The 16406-nt window shown below is 49.8% G+C and overlaps 1 protein-coding gene across 10 annotated transcripts in view; it reads left to right on the plus strand.

Annotated features, from left to right (window-relative positions):
• ATXN1 (ataxin 1) overlaps nt 1-14279 on the plus strand; it is a 198822-nt gene extending 184543 nt beyond the window's left edge. For all 10 annotated transcript variants that reach the window (XM_042840029.1, XM_042840031.1, XM_042840030.1 and 7 more), the window contains 2 exons: nt 3704-5729; nt 11993-14279. In XM_042840029.1, coding sequence (XP_042695963.1) covers nt 3864-5729; nt 11993-12523 — 2397 coding nt within the window. In that variant the 5' untranslated portion in view covers nt 3704-3863 and the 3' untranslated portion in view covers nt 12524-14279. The remainder of the gene's footprint in view (nt 1-3703; nt 5730-11992) is intronic.
• Nucleotides 14280-16406: the final 2127 nt, after the last annotated feature.

Raw genomic sequence — 16406 nt, forward strand, 5'->3', positions numbered from 1 at the left:
TAGCTGTTGTTGACTGAGATGCGTATGGCAGGGCTAATGCAATCCTGAGAGGCTACTGCCAGAAATGTGCAGCTGCAGAGCGCTCTGCATCCCTTGCCTTGTAGCCTCTGTCAGTCCTGGAGGTGCCCAGCTCCTCAGTGTGCAGAGGAGGGGATGAAGGGCTGAGTGCCTTTCCTTTCCTCTGACAGTTGGTGATGCTGACGTTGCCCACTTGTCATGTCGGAGTGGGGCGAGCGGGAGGCATGGGGCAGGAGTGTGAGCCCACACTGTCATCCCCTGCAGAAACACAGCAGGCACAGAGCCATGTGCCGGGTGTCATTCAGGGGAATGGTGTTCGGGTGTACGCTGTGAGCATTTCATTGCTGGAGCCTTGCCAGGCAGGGTGCTGTTGCCTGACAGAGGGGAGACCCAGTGCTGTGTTGGATAAAGGTGATAAAGGTGGCCAGCCCTTCAGGCTCTAATCCAGTATCCTCTCTTGGCTTTTAGATTCATTAGATGAAATAAATCGAAAAATAGCGTTCTGGGAGGTGTAGTGAGGTTTGAAGTGCGTTGCGGAGGCACGCTGGAGCTGTGCACGAGAAATGCACATCCTGAGCTCCAGCAAGCAATGCCTCCGGGACCAGAGTACACCCAGATGGTGACTCCTCCGAGTGATTATTTTTCTGCCTTAAGCCTTTCCAGGAATTTGTGTGGGCAGGCTGCCAGCGGACAAGGACTATGCAGACACTTTAGCAATGCTCCCTGTGTACGAGCTGCCAGAGATACCGAAGTCCAGCTGCTGTCCCTGATCTCTTTGTCCTCTTTACTTTCCAAGCCATAATTGCACACGCATGCACGCACACTCTTGTGCAGCACATACACAAAGCGGGAGCAAAAAATCTCCTGGTGCTAGCTGCTGTTCTGCATATCTTGCAAGTCACGATCGACAGCTCTGAAATTAGAGAGAAGGGAAATCTCCAGAGTCAGAAAAACAACTCGGATCCCCCCAAAAAGCACACAAATAATAAACTGCGTGTCATACCTCAGAGGGCAGTGTTCATTTTTCTGGGGCAGCCAGCTAGGAAGCATTTAACCATGCCCTGTACCTCTTGCCTTGGAGGCGCTTTAATCTTGCTTGCAGAGCACAGTCAGGCCTGTGTTATCTTTGCTGCTGCTGCTGGAACTGGAATTATGCTGAAAACTTACCACTTCACTTTTAAGTCTTGGAGCAGAGATAGGCTGCTTTCTGCTGCACATTTGCATTTCTGCACATCCCATCCTGTGTCTGTTGGAGTTCAAAGTGGAACCATGAGGTAGTGGGGCTTGGAAAAGTGGGGCAGCCATCACAGCTGCCTCCTCCTCTGCCTCCATTAGGCTTGCTCATTCCTCCTGTGCTCTGTGGGAGATGTGGGGTAGCCCTTTTGTCACCCGTGATGATGAAAAGAGCCGTATGAAAGACTCGCAAAAGAAAAAAATGGAAGAATTAGCTCATGGTATTCTTGAAGAACGTCAGCATTGGCTTTGGGGACTACCCAGAACTCGTCGGTTCCGTCCTATTCATCAGAAAAAAACCTTTGCTTCCGCTCCCACAAAGCAAAGCTTCCCCGGGTGTCACGCAGCTCTGTACTAGCAGTTTTGATGTGGAAAAATCGGAATCCGTGTGCCTCCACCTGTTGCAATGACTGGTGTGGGGCTGGCTGGCTCATCCACCACTGCCAAAGGAGCTGGCCGTGCTCAGCCCCACGCTCAGGCTCCCTTTCAGCTGCCCAGCCCTGAACTGCTGACTGATCCACCAGCCTGACCGCCCCGGGCGGGAGGCTACAGTGAGCTAAACTTAACTAAGGATGACTGCGCAAATGTGAGCTCGGCGATTTTATTTTTAGTCGCACATAAAAATAAAAATCCGTAAGTCATGTGTAAGATAATAATTTCAGCTGTTGCCAAGACGCAGCGAGCAATTGCGAGGAGGAGGGGAAGGCCTGTGCTGGTGGCAGGGCCTGCTCCCGGCTGCCCATGCCCGAGGGGTCAAAGCAGACCAGAGCTCTGGGTATCACTGGCTCTTTCTCTCAGGAGGCTGCCCCAAGTTCAGGTGAACTTCCTTCTGTCCTCCCTCTGTCCGAATGCTGAGAATCTGCCCCAGAATGTAGGTCCTTTCGGCAGCCTGGTCCCAAACCTACAGCTCATGTTTCTCTGGTTTCTCAACCTGAGGTTCAATCCAGCGCTGATCTGCGACACCTGTGGAGTGGGTGAAGGCAAAACCACAGGCTGTTTTTGTAGGGTCTCTGTGGCTATTGCTGTTAGCTCTGTTTTTAACATATGGAAAAAATAACTTGAGACAAATTGTATCAAACCATTGGATGCTTTGGGCTTCTGATGAATTATGGCAGGTTGGAGAACCACAGTTGTAAAGAATGCTCTTAAAGATAGGTTTCACCTTAACCTGGTATGTCTTCAAAGCGCTGTGTGCACTTACAGACATCAGGCTTGTTGTTCATTAGGAGTGAGGCAATAGGAATGGAAATCTCCCAAAGGAATATTATTTGCCATGAGATAGTTATCATTTCTGTTGCTCGGCATTAAGTGGCTCATATCCGATTTCCATCTTCTTTCTCCCTTTTTCTTTCACATAATGCACACTTTTCTTGCAAGAATGCCTGTCAAGTATAAGCACCCGTGCTCGCAGCTCCTTCCGGGCAGCCAGAAGCACATCTAGAAAGCCAGGGACAGTGTCTGGGAACTGTCCCTTTCCCTAAAGTGTATTGCTGCTGTCAGGCAGGTAGGGGAGGGCTGTCAGGTTTTCTTTCAAAGTGTGATATGATTCAGTTATGATGTTTTCCCTATAATATGGAGTAAGGACCTGACTTTGCCCTTCTTGACTTGGGGTGGGTGAATGTGATGCAGAGCAGATAGATGGTTTTGCTCCAACCCCTACAATATCCTGAGCTTTTACCACTGTGGGGGCTCTCAGTTGGGGTCAGGAAGACATGGATGCGCTTTCCCAAATGAGGCATCTCTGGGGCCAAGTTTGTAGAGTCATAGAATCACAGAACGGCTTGGGTTGGAACAGACCTTAAAGATCATCTAGTTCCAAACCTTTATCATGGGGAGGATTGCCACCCATCAGATCAGGCTGCCCAGGGCCTCAAACACCTCAGGGGATGGAGTTTGCTCAGCTTTACCTTCTCCTTCCTGGAGCGTCTTTGGGCTGCCCACAGCCTCCTTGGTCCAGCAGCAGTGCTGCATTTGAGGGCTCTGCAGTAGCCACCTTCCCTCCACTCCATGCACAGCTTCCAGCTGCTATGCAAATATTGTGCAGGAGGTCACCGGAGGTTCCCAGGCGTTTTAGGACATGGTAGTGTGAATGCAATGCTGTTGTTGCAGGGAAAGGAAAGAATGGAAGGGTGAACCTTGAAGGTACAGTGGGAAGGAAGTGAGCCTCTGAGTCACAGGGAGATAAATCTGACACCTTATGGTGTCAGAGAGTTTCCGACCTGCCTGAAGTTCGAATTGTTTTCAGAATGTGCTAACAGATGTGCGCAGAATCTTAGCTGCTGTTTTACAGCACAGCTGTCCACTGCTCCTTGGGATGAGAGCAACAGTGACCAGCTGAGTTGGCATTCCACCTTTTTTCTTAAGTGCTGGTTTGAGATGTCAGGTTTTTTGTCCCCATTCCCCAGTGCTGACATTGTGATTTCGCCCTCCCTCACCCACCCTTTCGTTGCAGAATCCAGAGGAGCCGTTGGAGAATCGTGCTCACGGGGAGATGATTCCTCATGAAGTCACTGGATCCCTTGCAGAAATCAAATGTGACTTTCCATTTATCAGACTGAAATCAGAGCCAGCCAGACAGTGAAGCAAGCACAGTGGAGGGGGGACGGCGAAAGATGAAATCCAACCAAGAGCGGAGCAATGAATGCCTGCCGCCCAAGAAGCGAGAGATCCCCGCCACCAGCCTGCCTTCGGAGGTGAAGCCGGTCCTGCCGAATGACAACCACCGCACGGACAACCTAGCATGGCTCCCCGGCAGTCAGAGCAGCCTCGGGGGCAGGCACAGGCCCGGGGGAACGTCGGCGGAGGTGGGCTTGCAGCAGGGCCTGCACAAGCCGCCGCCGGCAGGGCTGGACTATTCCCCACCGAGCGCGCCCAGGTCGGTGCCGGCCCCCACTACGCTCCCCACCGTGTACTCGTCCGCACTGTCCCAGTCCGGGACCCCCGTCTCCCCTGTGCAGTACACGCACCTGCAGCACACGTTCCAGTTTGTCGGGCCCCAGTACAGCGGACCATATGCAGGGTTCATCCCCTCGCAGCTGATCTCTCCGACCGCCAATTCGGCAACCGGCGCCGTGGCGGCGGCCACAGCTGTCGCGACCACTCCATCCCAGCGCTCCCAGCTGGAGGCTTATTCCACGTTGCTGGCCAGCATGAGCGGCTTAAGCCAGCAGGGGCACAAAGTCGAGCCGCACCTGGTTAGAACGCCTGGACTGATCGCTGCAGGGTCTCCTCCACCTGCCCAGCAGAACCAGTACGTCCACATCTCCAGCTCTCCCCAGAGCGCGGTCAGAAACGTCTCTCCTCCAACCATCCCGGTCCCCCTGCATCCCCACCAGACGGTGATCCCCCACACACTCACCCTTGGCCCCTCCTCCCAGGTTGTGGTGCAGTACAGTGATGCCTCGCACTTTGTCACAAGGGATGCCCCCAAGAAGCCTGAGAGCGGCCGGCTGCAGGCCATGCAGGCCAAGGAGGTGCTGAACGGCGAGATAGAGAAGAGCCGGAGGTACGGCATTTCGCCCTCTGCCGACATGGGTCTGGTCAAAGCAGGCAATAAACCAGCTCCTCACCATTATGAGACCAGGCACGTGGTGGTGCACTCGGGCCCTGCCGACTACGGTGCCCGGGAGTCCTCAGGGGTCCGAGCCTCCGTCATGGTGGTCCCCAACAGCAGCACGCCAACCGCGGACTTGGAGGTGCAGCAGGCCACCAATCGAGAGAACTCTCCCTCAGCCCTCAACGACAAGGGAAGCTTGCACTTAGGAAAGCCAACCCACCGCTCTTATGCTTTGTCCCCACAGCAGGCCCTGGGCCATGAGGGGGTGAAGGCCGTGGCCACGCTGTCCCCCCACACCGTCATCCAGACGACCCACAGCGCCTCCGAGCAGCTCCCGGTGGGGCTGCCGGCCACAGCCTTCTATGCCGGGACCCAGCCGCCGGTGATCGGCTACCTGAGCAGCCAGCAGCAAGCGCTGGGGTACCCTGGGGGGCTGCCCCAGCACCTGGTGATCCCTGGCACGCAGCCCCTGCTCATACCGGTCGGCAGCGCCGACGTCGAGCCGTCGGGCGTCGCGCCGGCCATTGTCACCTCGTCTCCCCAGTTCGCAGCAGTGCCTCACACGTTTGTCACCACCGCTGTCCCCAAGAGCGAGGCTTTCAGCGCCGAGCCCCACACCACCCAGCCCGCCTACCAGGCCACCATGGTGCAGGCGCAGATCCACCTCCCCGTGGTGCAGTCCATCGCATCCCCCGCTGCGGCCCCCCCCACGCTGCCCCCTTACTTCATGAAGGGGTCAATCATCCAGCTGGCCAACGGGGAGCTGAAGAAAGTAGAGGACTTAAAAACAGAAGACTTCATACAGAGCGCGGAAATTAGCAATGACCTGAAAATAGACTCCAGCACTGTGGAGAGGATCGAAGAGAGCCATAACCCAGGCATTGCTGTGATACAGTTTGCGGTTGGAGAGCATCGAGCACAGGTAACAGCGACACGGGGTGGGGAGTTGGGAGAGTAACAGGGGCACCTCAGTGTGCCCCAACTGCTTCAGATCTGCCCAGGGTAGTTTTTCAACCTTCACATCCCTCTGTAAGGCTGGCTCTGGCCCCAAAACCACCTGTCTCACAGTGCTAGTGAAGCCATCAGGGTCACACTGATGACAGGTGTAGCTTCTTGGATATAAAATGGGATGTCTATGACTTCCTGAGGGACCAGTCTGCCCTCTTGTCTTACACCCAGGTTAAAATGCTATGGGATGACTCTCAGTGCCTTTATTAGTCCAAGGGAAGCATTTACATGCTCGCTGGGTATGATCAGCACAGGAAATCCCAGCAATGTCATAGTACTCAAGGCAGTACCACCTGAGGCCCCAGCCTGTGTGCACGCAGCACTGCTCAAACACACAGTGAGGAAAAAAACCTGTCCTGACATCATGAAAAACCAGTCTGAGATTAGGGGCAAACCAAGACACTGGGCAGAAAGAGATTTGCCAAAGTACAGTCATACAGTGTGTCACTGTCAGAGCCAAGGCACATGGGTGGATCCGCTGCCACCCATGGGCCTACCCCAAGGTCTTCATTGCCTGGTCAGGATTTGGTATAAATTCTGCTGTATTTTATAGCTCAAGAACCCGTAGGAGAAATTGCATGATCTTTGTGGGTTTTTACTAAAATACAAAATAAGTTGAGCAGTATCAGGGGCTGTTTTGCATTCTCAGAGGTGATTTCGACCATACACTCCAGAAAGCTCGGGCTAGATTCAGCACAAATCCTAGCCTTGAGCAAGAGGTTGGGCACAAGGCTGTGAATTTCCATGGCTGAGAGACAGCTTGGAGCTGTCTGGGAACACATCCACTCACACACGTAAGTTACTGAAACACTACAGAGTTGTACCAAGGCTTCAGCTGCGGATGGTTTAAACACTGCACAGCTCACATAAACTGTGTGTTCAAGGGAAGTTTGGAAAGAAAAACCATTGAGGTGGCCGGGCAGGCTGTGCTTCTGAACTTTGTATCTCACTGGTTTCCAGGACAGGAAAAATCCTGTAACTTTCCAAAGTAACTCTTACAATAAGATGGTAACTGATCGTAAAGCAGTATCTTACTACTGTTCATTTTCTGAGCAATTGAGGTGCTGTTCTATTGAGGCTGGGGCAGATTAGATGAAAGGGGTATTATGATCCCTAGAGATGCTCGTTTAAAGTAACTTTGTTTCAAGTGTTTTGGGTTTGGTTTGGAACACAAGTGCTACAAAGGGCAGCACCCTGATGCTGCATCCTCAGAGGTGGATGCCCAGAGGGAGAGGGGAACTGGAAGGGAATGCAGGAAAGCACCTGTGACTGACAGTTTGGAGTATGAAAAGCAAAGAGATCTGATTCTGAGAATTAAAGCACGCACACAGAATTCTTGTTCTCATAGAATCACAGAACAGCCTGAGTTGGAAGGGACTCACAACGATCGTCGAGTCCAACTCCAAGTCAGTGTCCTATCCTTCCTAAACTACACAGATGATGGGGGAACCAATGCATGTGACACAGCCATGCATCATGTCAGTTGTGCAGATTCCCCATGTATTTTGTCTCTAGATGTGTGTGCATCACCCACTGGCCTGATAGAAAAATCAGCTTAGGGCCTTGGATGCCTTCGGGATAAGGACTGATTGTTTTTCATCTCTGAGCCGTATCGTGGCTCTCTCAGTGAGAGCTGCATACCACAGGCCCCATCAGTAGGAGCCTGTGCTTGGATCAGAACCAGTTCCTGTGATTTGCCCCGGTGCCTTGAGTGGTGAGATTTCAGAAGCAGCGGTCTGCCCTCCGCAGTGGTCACCTCGCTCTCATTTCTCTCCCTGCAGCAGAGCCTGGTCTCTGTGCCAGCAGGTAGCGTTGTGTGTGATGGGCTGGTGGATGTGCTGGCACGGTGCAGTCCTTTGCAGAGGGCGGACTGCCATCCTCTGGCAGAATGCATGCTGGGTCCGAGGCTGCACAGACGCGCGCGCCGGGCTCATCCAGCAAAGTGTCACCTTATCCAGAAGCCTATCAGAAGCAGGCTGACATCATCGCAGCTGAAATACTCCCCAGCTGTGTTTCCCACGGGGGATGCTTCCAGAACTGAAGCGAGGGAGAGTCACGCAGAGATATCATTAGCGTGAGGGTTTAATTTCGGTTTCCTGCAGATCCCAGGGCTTGGGTCCCTTCCCAGATCAGCTGTGTCCCCGCACACAGGGACAGCCGTGCAGGTTTTCCCATGCCTGGCTGGAGAGAGGGAAGTGTTTCTACATTTGTGACCTTGCCCTCAGCCTAGCGTGGCTGTAGGAAGGCATTTAGCCTTATTAACAGGCATGTGGCACTCATTACACGTTAGAGAATTGCTCATGTGAGGAAGGCTTAGTCTTCTTCCCATTGAAAAAAGGCTGTTCAGTCTGGCTGCTCAGGGCAGTGGCTCTGTGGTGCTGCTGCGCTCAGATCCGTGTTGATTCCCAAGTGCAGTGAGAATGCAGTGCATGCGTAGTTCAGCTTCCCAACATACTTTATTAAAGTCAGTTTCTCTTGCAGATACACTTCTGTACAGAGGGACCTTTTAGAATGGTGTTATCAGGGGGACGTGAGTTGTAACGACTAAGTGCCGTACCAAAATAGCCTTGTTACCATTAGCTTCCGTTCATTTAAATGCTCCTCCCAGCAATCTCTGGGAAGCCATCAGAATGCTGATGAACTCATCTTTTCAGACTCGATGCAAACATGAGCTAATTTCCACCCTGACTGAGGGACAGCAGTAGGAGGTTATTTTTAGCTGAGCGTATACAACTCTCACGCACACAGGGAGGCAGCATGCAGTTGCTATTGTACCACATCACCGCTGCTCCTTCCTAGCAAAGGCCTAGGGCAGAAGGAGGCCATCCTCCCACTCCCCCTCCGCCGGGTGCCTTGCTATTCCCATCCTCTGCCAGGTGTGGAAGAGCAGAAGAGAATGAACCCACCTAAACCCACATGCTTCTTCAGTGAAACAGCTGTCCTTAGCCCTGAGAAATGTGATTCACAGCATCTCTGCTGCAGATGGATGAGAAGTGAAGCAAGTACCAAATGGATGAGAACCCAAAGTCCAGCTGTTATTCCCCTTGGATTTGCGTTGCCTAAAAAAGCGCTGTGGATCTGCATCTCTTTCTAATTCCACATCTTACCCTTACAATGACACATACATGCTCGTTACCTGTCCTCTCTTTTGCTGCAAGGAACAAGCAGAAGGCAGCAATGCACGTCCATTTGTGTTAAGGTTACAACACACTGGAGATGTAGAAGTTGTTCTCTGAAATGCTCACTTTCATCCCTGAGCTTCAGCTCCTAATCGTTTCTAAAGTACAACCTCAAAAGAAAAGATGAGCATTTGGGTCTTAACTTAGCTTTTCTTTCAAAAACAGAATAATAGATGTAAGAGGTGGAGAAGCCCACCTCTAGTTAGAGGTGTCAGTTTGGTGCACCTTTTTTAGACTGACATCCAGTTTCCCTGATATATCTCTGCACACACAAACCATTCACTTTTTCTTTCGCTCATCTCTCCCCTTTTCTTGACCTTTGGCACAGACACAGGCACAGAAACAGAAGTGCTGGCCTGTTCACTGCAGCAGGTGGAGGTCTCTCCCACTCCTCCCTTATGTGATCTTTGTGTTGTGTTCCTGGACATGAGAACGTCCAAATCCTTACTTCTACTGGGCACCCTTTGCTTTAGCACTTGTCTCAGTGGTTGCTGCAGTGGGCCCTGTAATGCAAATTTCCGTGTTCTTCTGTGAAGACACTGTATCTGAAGAGTGGGAATGTTATTCCCTGTGCACCAGCTCCTCCTGCGCTCCATGTGTCAGCGGTGCTCCAGCTCCAGCCTTTGCTTCCTGAGCAGTCTGAAGTGCTCTCCATCAGCTGAGCGTGGCCGAGACATCATGCAATAAAGGGGCATAGGAAAGTGAGATATTCATTGAATGCACTGAAAAGTTTTGGGTGCTCTCACTGGTCATTGGGAAAAGTAACTTGACAGCAGAGCCCCGGGTGCTTGAAGAGGGGCCAGTGTTTTGGTTTCTTGCTTTATTGTCTTAGTAGCCAGAAAGGCACAGAAAGGAATTCCAAATTTCTTTGACCCTTACAATAACGATGTCAGGATATCAGGAGAAGAAGCTTTTGGAATTAACTTCTCTCGTGCCAGGAGAGAATGATGGGGGAGGTGTTTCTTCTGAACTTTCACACTTAAAGTTCTTTGACTGCTATCACTAGTAGAGAATGGTGATGTTAGAAGTCAGTTGGGCAGAATCCACACATAGCTAGAATCAAATCATAGAATCATAGAATGGCCTGGATTGAAAAGGACCACAATGATCATCTCGTTTCAACCTCCCTGCTATGTGCAGGGCCACCAGCCACCAGAACAGGCTGCCCAGAGCTACATCCAGCTAGCTAGAACAGTGCTTAATAGCGAATGAGGAAACACATTCCGGATCAATAGATGCCCATGAGCACTATGACTGGGTCATGGAGATTCTGGCATTGGTCATCATCTTTATTATTTAGCACTGTTCATGATCACCACCACCAAAGTGGCTGTTTGTTTCTGGGACTCACAGTTCAGGCATGTGTTTTATATGCCATGTAAAACAGAAGCACTGCAAGCTGTGCAAGCATGTTCGCATCAAGAGGAACTTGTGTGTTACTGAGTGTAATGCACTCAGTATGCATGTAAGGCATGGATGATACCCATAATACACATTGCTTTTGATGGGGTGGCGAAAGTATAAAAAGGAAAAAAAATATATAGCAAACAGGAAGGAGAAGAGGAAGAGAAAAACTATAGCAAGTAAACGAGAAATCTGCATTCATTAGGAAGGCCTACAGCTCTGTTTGGACAGCGGGTTCCATTTAAATCCAGAAGAGATGTCTTTGGAATAGGATCTCAAACTTGGGGCAGATGTTTCTATATTGGACAGGTGGAGCATCAAGACAATTGATCGATTGGCCCGGTCATATAAGATTGTAGCATATATTTATAGATTTTTTTAAAGGGTTTTTTGTTTTTTTTTTTCCATCAGTGGAATGACCTGTCTCATGAATTGCAGTTGTCTGCTAGGGCAGAGTGTGGGTTTAATCAGTCAAAAGCCACGAGGAATGTTTGACGTTCATGATCTGATGGTTCTGCTCTATGGGACATCCCACATCCAGCCCTCCTGCCAAGGGGGGTGATGAACCATTGGGTGAGGTGCACAGGGAGCTGCCTGGGGTCCTGTTTGCAGGCGGGTGCTTCTGGAGGAGCGGCAGCAGTGGGGAGGGGAGCAGAGCTACCAGGTGCTGCTAACCAGGAGCCCTCGGGATGCGTTAGGCTCTGTCCTGTAGGCCATGAGTCAGAGGAGCCCACATCCACTGTCTGAGCCCACGGACAGGCACGGCACAAAGATCAGAGGGTATTTGGGTGCTGTATCACGTTAGCCCTGTGATCCACTGTGAGCAGGGTCATGGAGCGGCAGGCACCTGCTGCTGGTCTGCTCTCCTGGATATCACAGCTGCCTGTATGGTGGTGAGGTGTGACCCAGAGCCATGCCTGTTTTGAAAGTGGGGTGAAGTGAGGACTGACAGGGCTGGACTGAGCAGTGAAATCAAGAAAGATGCTTTTCATAGGTAATAATCACTGCTGCTACAGACACAGCTCTGCGCACACCTGTGGCCTTTCCTTGTAAATCAACATCTTCAGCCATTTCATGTTGGTAAGTACGCAGCTGCGTGGGCAGAGGCCAAGAAGGAGAGGTGACATTCCCGTGGTCATTTAGGGAATCACATGTTGGAGCTGGGAATAGAACCTCTTCCAGCTAAGGGAGCCATCCTCTGGCTGGAACGTATTGGCAAGCATGGGCTAGAGGCTGAGGTACCACGAGGGCACGGCAGGGAGCAGAATTTGTTAGCTGCCAAAGCTGTTTTGCCTGCTGGGTTCCTGTGAGCAGCTGGATAGAGGTAAAGATCGATTCCTGTTGAGGTTTTGTGTTAAGTGCTGAACTCAGGGAGTCAACACCCGTCAGAGAGTTAACACCCATCTGACAAGGACAAGCCTAAAGTCTGGTGCGCCATGTGCAGATTTCACAGAAACCAAATGGCAGCGGCACAATCCCTGCTTGACTCTCACCAGTGACAACTGCTGGCCGCTGCGCATGTGCACCAAGGCAAAGGGCCCGTCTGACACTCTCTCCTCTCTCCCTCTCTCTCTGCTGTCTCCTCTTTCTGCAGGTCAGCGTGGAGGTCTTGGTAGAATACCCTTTTTTTGTATTTGGACAAGGCTGGTCATCCTGCTGCCCTGAGAGAACCAGCCAGCTCTTTGATTTGCCATGCTCCAAACTGTCAGTGGGGGACGTCTGCATATCGCTTACGCTCAAGAACCTGAAGAACGGCTCTATTAAAAAGGGCCAGCCCGTGGACTCAGCTAGCATCTTGCTGAAGCATTCAAAGAATGACAGTCTAGCTGGAAGTAGACACAGGTATGCGGAGCAGGAAAATGGGATTAATCAGGGAAGTGCACAGATGTTAGCTGAGAATGGTGAACTGAAGTTTCCGGACAAAATAGGATTGCCTGCAGCACCTTTGCTCACCAAAACAGAACCCAGCAAGCCCCCGGCAACAAGGAAGAGAAGGTGGTCAGCCCCCGAATCGCGGAAACTAGAGAAATCAGAAGAGGAGCCACCTTTGACTCTTCCCAAGCCTTCTTTTATTCCTCAGGAGGTTAAGATTTGCATTGAAGGTCGATCCAATGTAGGAAAGTAAATGTTGTTTGGGGAAAGGAAATTAGGCTATCCCTTGTCATTTTTATCCAGATTACTGTACTGTAGACTAAATAACCCAGTATTTACATGTTATCATCTTATTTTAGGTTTATGTTATAACCTTGTTGTTATAGTTGCAGCTGGTATTATGCAGGAGACTGGTGCATATGTTTTTCCACAAGTGTTTGTCAGTGACTAGGTTTCCTGAGAGCTACAGAAGGGGCAGTATCTGCTTCACACACCCTTAGTGGAAATGAATGTGTTGTCATGGCTCCTGTTTTCTAACACCTCGTGTAGGACAGGGTCCAGCTGTGATTCTGTTGGGGTTTTTTTTGTTGTTGTTTTTTGTTTTTGTTTTTTGTTTTTTTTTTTTTCCCTTGTTTTGGTTCCTGTTCCAGTTTTTTGGGGGGGAGGTGCGGAGAAGGGAACTGTAGCAGAGGCGTGTGTCACGCGTGGTGTGCGTGTCATGTGTGCTGTGCATGTGTCACGCGTGGTGTGCGTGTCATGTGTGCTGTGCATGTGTCACGCGTGGTGTGCGTGCTCAGCCTGAGGCAGCCCTGCAGCAGTGGGGGCTCGTGAGGAGGTTTTTCTCACCCCGGGTGAATGTGGAGGACACAGCCCCACAGATGTTACCAAAAAGGATCAGATGCTCTCTGACCTTGTCAACAATAAGCCAACTCTTACTCAAGATTCATAGTATATATATGTACACATATATGTGCATGTATATATATATATGTATATATATATATTTGTGTGTGTGTGTGTATCTGTACATATATATTTCCCCCATGGGGTCCGACTGCACTGATTTTTACTCGCGAAGCAACTGCCACACCAACATTTCCTTCTGCTTGCTCGTGCAGTTCGTTGCCAGAGGCCATGCACACACACACACACACACACACACACACACACGGGGTGGCTGTTCTGCACCATTCACCCTGCAGGGCTGCCTGGTGGCATGGCTGTGTGTGAGTGTGCGCAGGTGTGTGTGGGTGCAGGGAGCCTCAGGCTGGGCGATGTGCCCGGCTCAGGCTCGCTCCTGTTTCTGTGCAGTGTTAGACGCATCGGTCAGGTTATGCCATGGACATTTGCTTCCACAAGGGAGATGCATACTGCCCCTTTGAGATCACAGGCACACGTCGTTTGCAGTTAGGTTGCAGATCTCGGTCTTTAACTCTATAGTACTGTTTTTGGTTCATGATTATGGACAACCGGTGCCACTTTTTTCAAGTTTCAGTGTGACACAGGAACCCGATGTTGAAGAGGAACGTAGAATGTCTTTAAGCACTTAAAATGCTGTTCACACTTTATGGCTGAGCATCCTGGTCTAACGCTCAGTGCGTACTGTATCTCACTTTGATCTGCTCGGAAGGCAGCAGCAGCAAACAAACGAATCTCTTCAACACTGTAACTACACGCGACTCTGAAAAGTTTTCTCACAGGCAAGGCGCTGAAAGTTTCCATGTGGTTTCAAAGGGATGAATGTGAATTATTGAACTAGTATGTGACAGTCATTGTCCACAAAGGACTACTTAATAGGAGGCACTTTTTAAACTTTAATGCTTGAGAATGAGTTAAAGGCGTATGCGAGCTGACAGATAATAAACAAATAAGAGAGAGGAGAAAGGAAAGAGAAAAAAAAAAACTTTGTCCAGTGTTTTTGAAAAAGATGGACTTTAAAGAATCTTGCAATTTGCACATCTTGAGTTTATCATTTGTGTGGTATTCCTGCAGTTTTTACCTAATAATGTTGTGGGGTGGGGGGGAGGGTGTCTGAAAGAGCATAAACAAATGTAGCAATGACTCACTAACCTGCCTGGCTCTAGGCCGTTTCATAGGGTTTCGTTCCTTTCCCAGTCCATTTTGGTCTCCGCCATATCTGCCACACAGAACCAGGTCCTACCGGGACAGCTCTGAGAATTTGTCTTCAGACTTGCTGAGAGGTTTCCATGAGAAACATTTCTATACGTAAGCAAGGCGTTTGTTTGTTGTTTTTTTATATATATATAAAAAAAAAAACAAGCCGAATGTTATTTTTCCTCTTACGATCTTTTGTTCTTTTCATTGCCTCATTTCCCATCGGACGACTAGATTCAGGAGTTTGGTACAGAAGGAGCTGCTCAGCTCCCCGTTAGGGCTGCACAGCCAGCCGCTCACACGAGATGCTTGGCGCCTGGGGCCAACGGAGGGAGGACCCCACTGCTTCCTGTGGGGTCTGGCTTGGGCCCTGCAAGGTTGAGCATTCACATCATTTCTTCAGTTGGTGAGTTCCCGCCTTCAGGTAGTTTTAAAGAAGCCGTACTGATGGGGAGGAAAGGAAATCAAAGTTCTGGATATTAGAAATACAGTATCTAAAGCAAACGAGCCTATTTAAAATCTCGTTTTCCCTCTCCCCTAAAATGCAATGCTTTTATTTAAGAAAAGAAAGATTAACCCCAAACCCCAGCTTTGACTCTGTTATGTGTTACTTGAAATTTAGCTCACACCAGAACTCATTGTTTTTATACCATATTCTGGGGTGCACCAAAAAGTTGAAATATGTTTAAAATAGCTTGAAACTATTCTTGAATTTCCTTGAATTTTATTAACCTCTCAGCGGGCTACAAACAGCTGAGCGGGTTTCTTCTCACAGTCACGCAGCTTAGGTAGTGCTTCTTAGTAATATTTCTGCTCAGAGAAGTTGCTTAATCTTCCATATACTCTGCTCAGGGCACTTGCAATTTATTGTTTCATTTCGTTTCCTGTTTCGTTTTTGAGCTTCGATGGTAAAGGAATAGAAAGAATCGCAGATGTTACTTGGCATCCGTACCACTATTTCTGTCATTCACACGTACTGGGAAAAAATCTCCACGAGAACCACGCGCATTCACGATTGTGGTCGATGAGGAAGCGGGGGCTATTGAACTGACTGGGTCTATTCAACTAACACTAAAAAAAAAAACCAGAAAACTAATAAAAAAAAATGAAGTTTGGAGCAATAGGAATGTATTAGTTCTGTGCTTGTATTTCAGACTGAGGAATTCTGAAATAACTGGTTCTTTCCAAACAGCTGTCCCTTTCCGTGCTTTGGCTTTTGTAGGATGTGCAATACTTTACGTGCCAACGTAGACTCACCTGTGTGGTGTTAGCTAGATCTCATACCCTCTTCTGGTTTCCCCTTTCTGTTCTCTTGAATAGTTCCTTCCTTCCTTCCTTCTTTTCCTGCTAATAACTCCCTCCCCCTAGAAAGCAGCGAATCGAGGGCCGGGTGTCCCTGCACCCAGGGCTCACCGACCCCTTTTGTGTTCAGTGTGCGTGGAGTGAATCACGGGCCTGCCGCAGCCCCGTGTGTTTGAAATGCATGCCTCTGGCCTCCGCAGTGTAACGGGGAAAAAAAAAAAGATCCAGGAAGAAAAGCTGAACCCAAGCTCACCCCACAACCACCGAGAGAGGAGTTTGGGGGTTGTTATTTTTGGGGGGGTCGGGGAGGGGAGGGGAAAGGGGATTTTGCGCACATGAGACCCTGCTCCCAGCTGTGGGGTGCCTCTGGCTCCGGCCTCACGCCCGCGGCACGGGCTGCAGTGGTTGTCTTTTTCTTTGGGTCTCTTTTTTCTTTTCTTCTCCTCCTTTTTGTAGCAGGCCTGTTTAGTTTACAATGAAATGCATACAATCACCGAGAAATTAGTCAGGGCAAAGAAAATAAAACGAGAACCTCTTTATAGGGATTTCTAAAAATATCTATCTGTCTATCTATCTATCTATCTATCTAATCTATCTATATATCTCTATATATAAAACGACTGTTCCTTATAGTGTTTAACTTAGGCATTGTTTCAGTTTGTCTGGGCCACATCGCGGGGAATTTGAGTTTGATGTCACTTACCTCAAGTCCTACAGCT

The sequence above is a fragment of the Centrocercus urophasianus genome, unplaced genomic scaffold, assembly GCF_019232065.1.
Source record: "Centrocercus urophasianus isolate 14NV4802_14NV808 unplaced genomic scaffold, USGS_Curo_1.0 seq_11, whole genome shotgun sequence".
Lineage (NCBI taxonomy): Eukaryota > Metazoa > Chordata > Aves > Galliformes > Phasianidae > Centrocercus > Centrocercus urophasianus.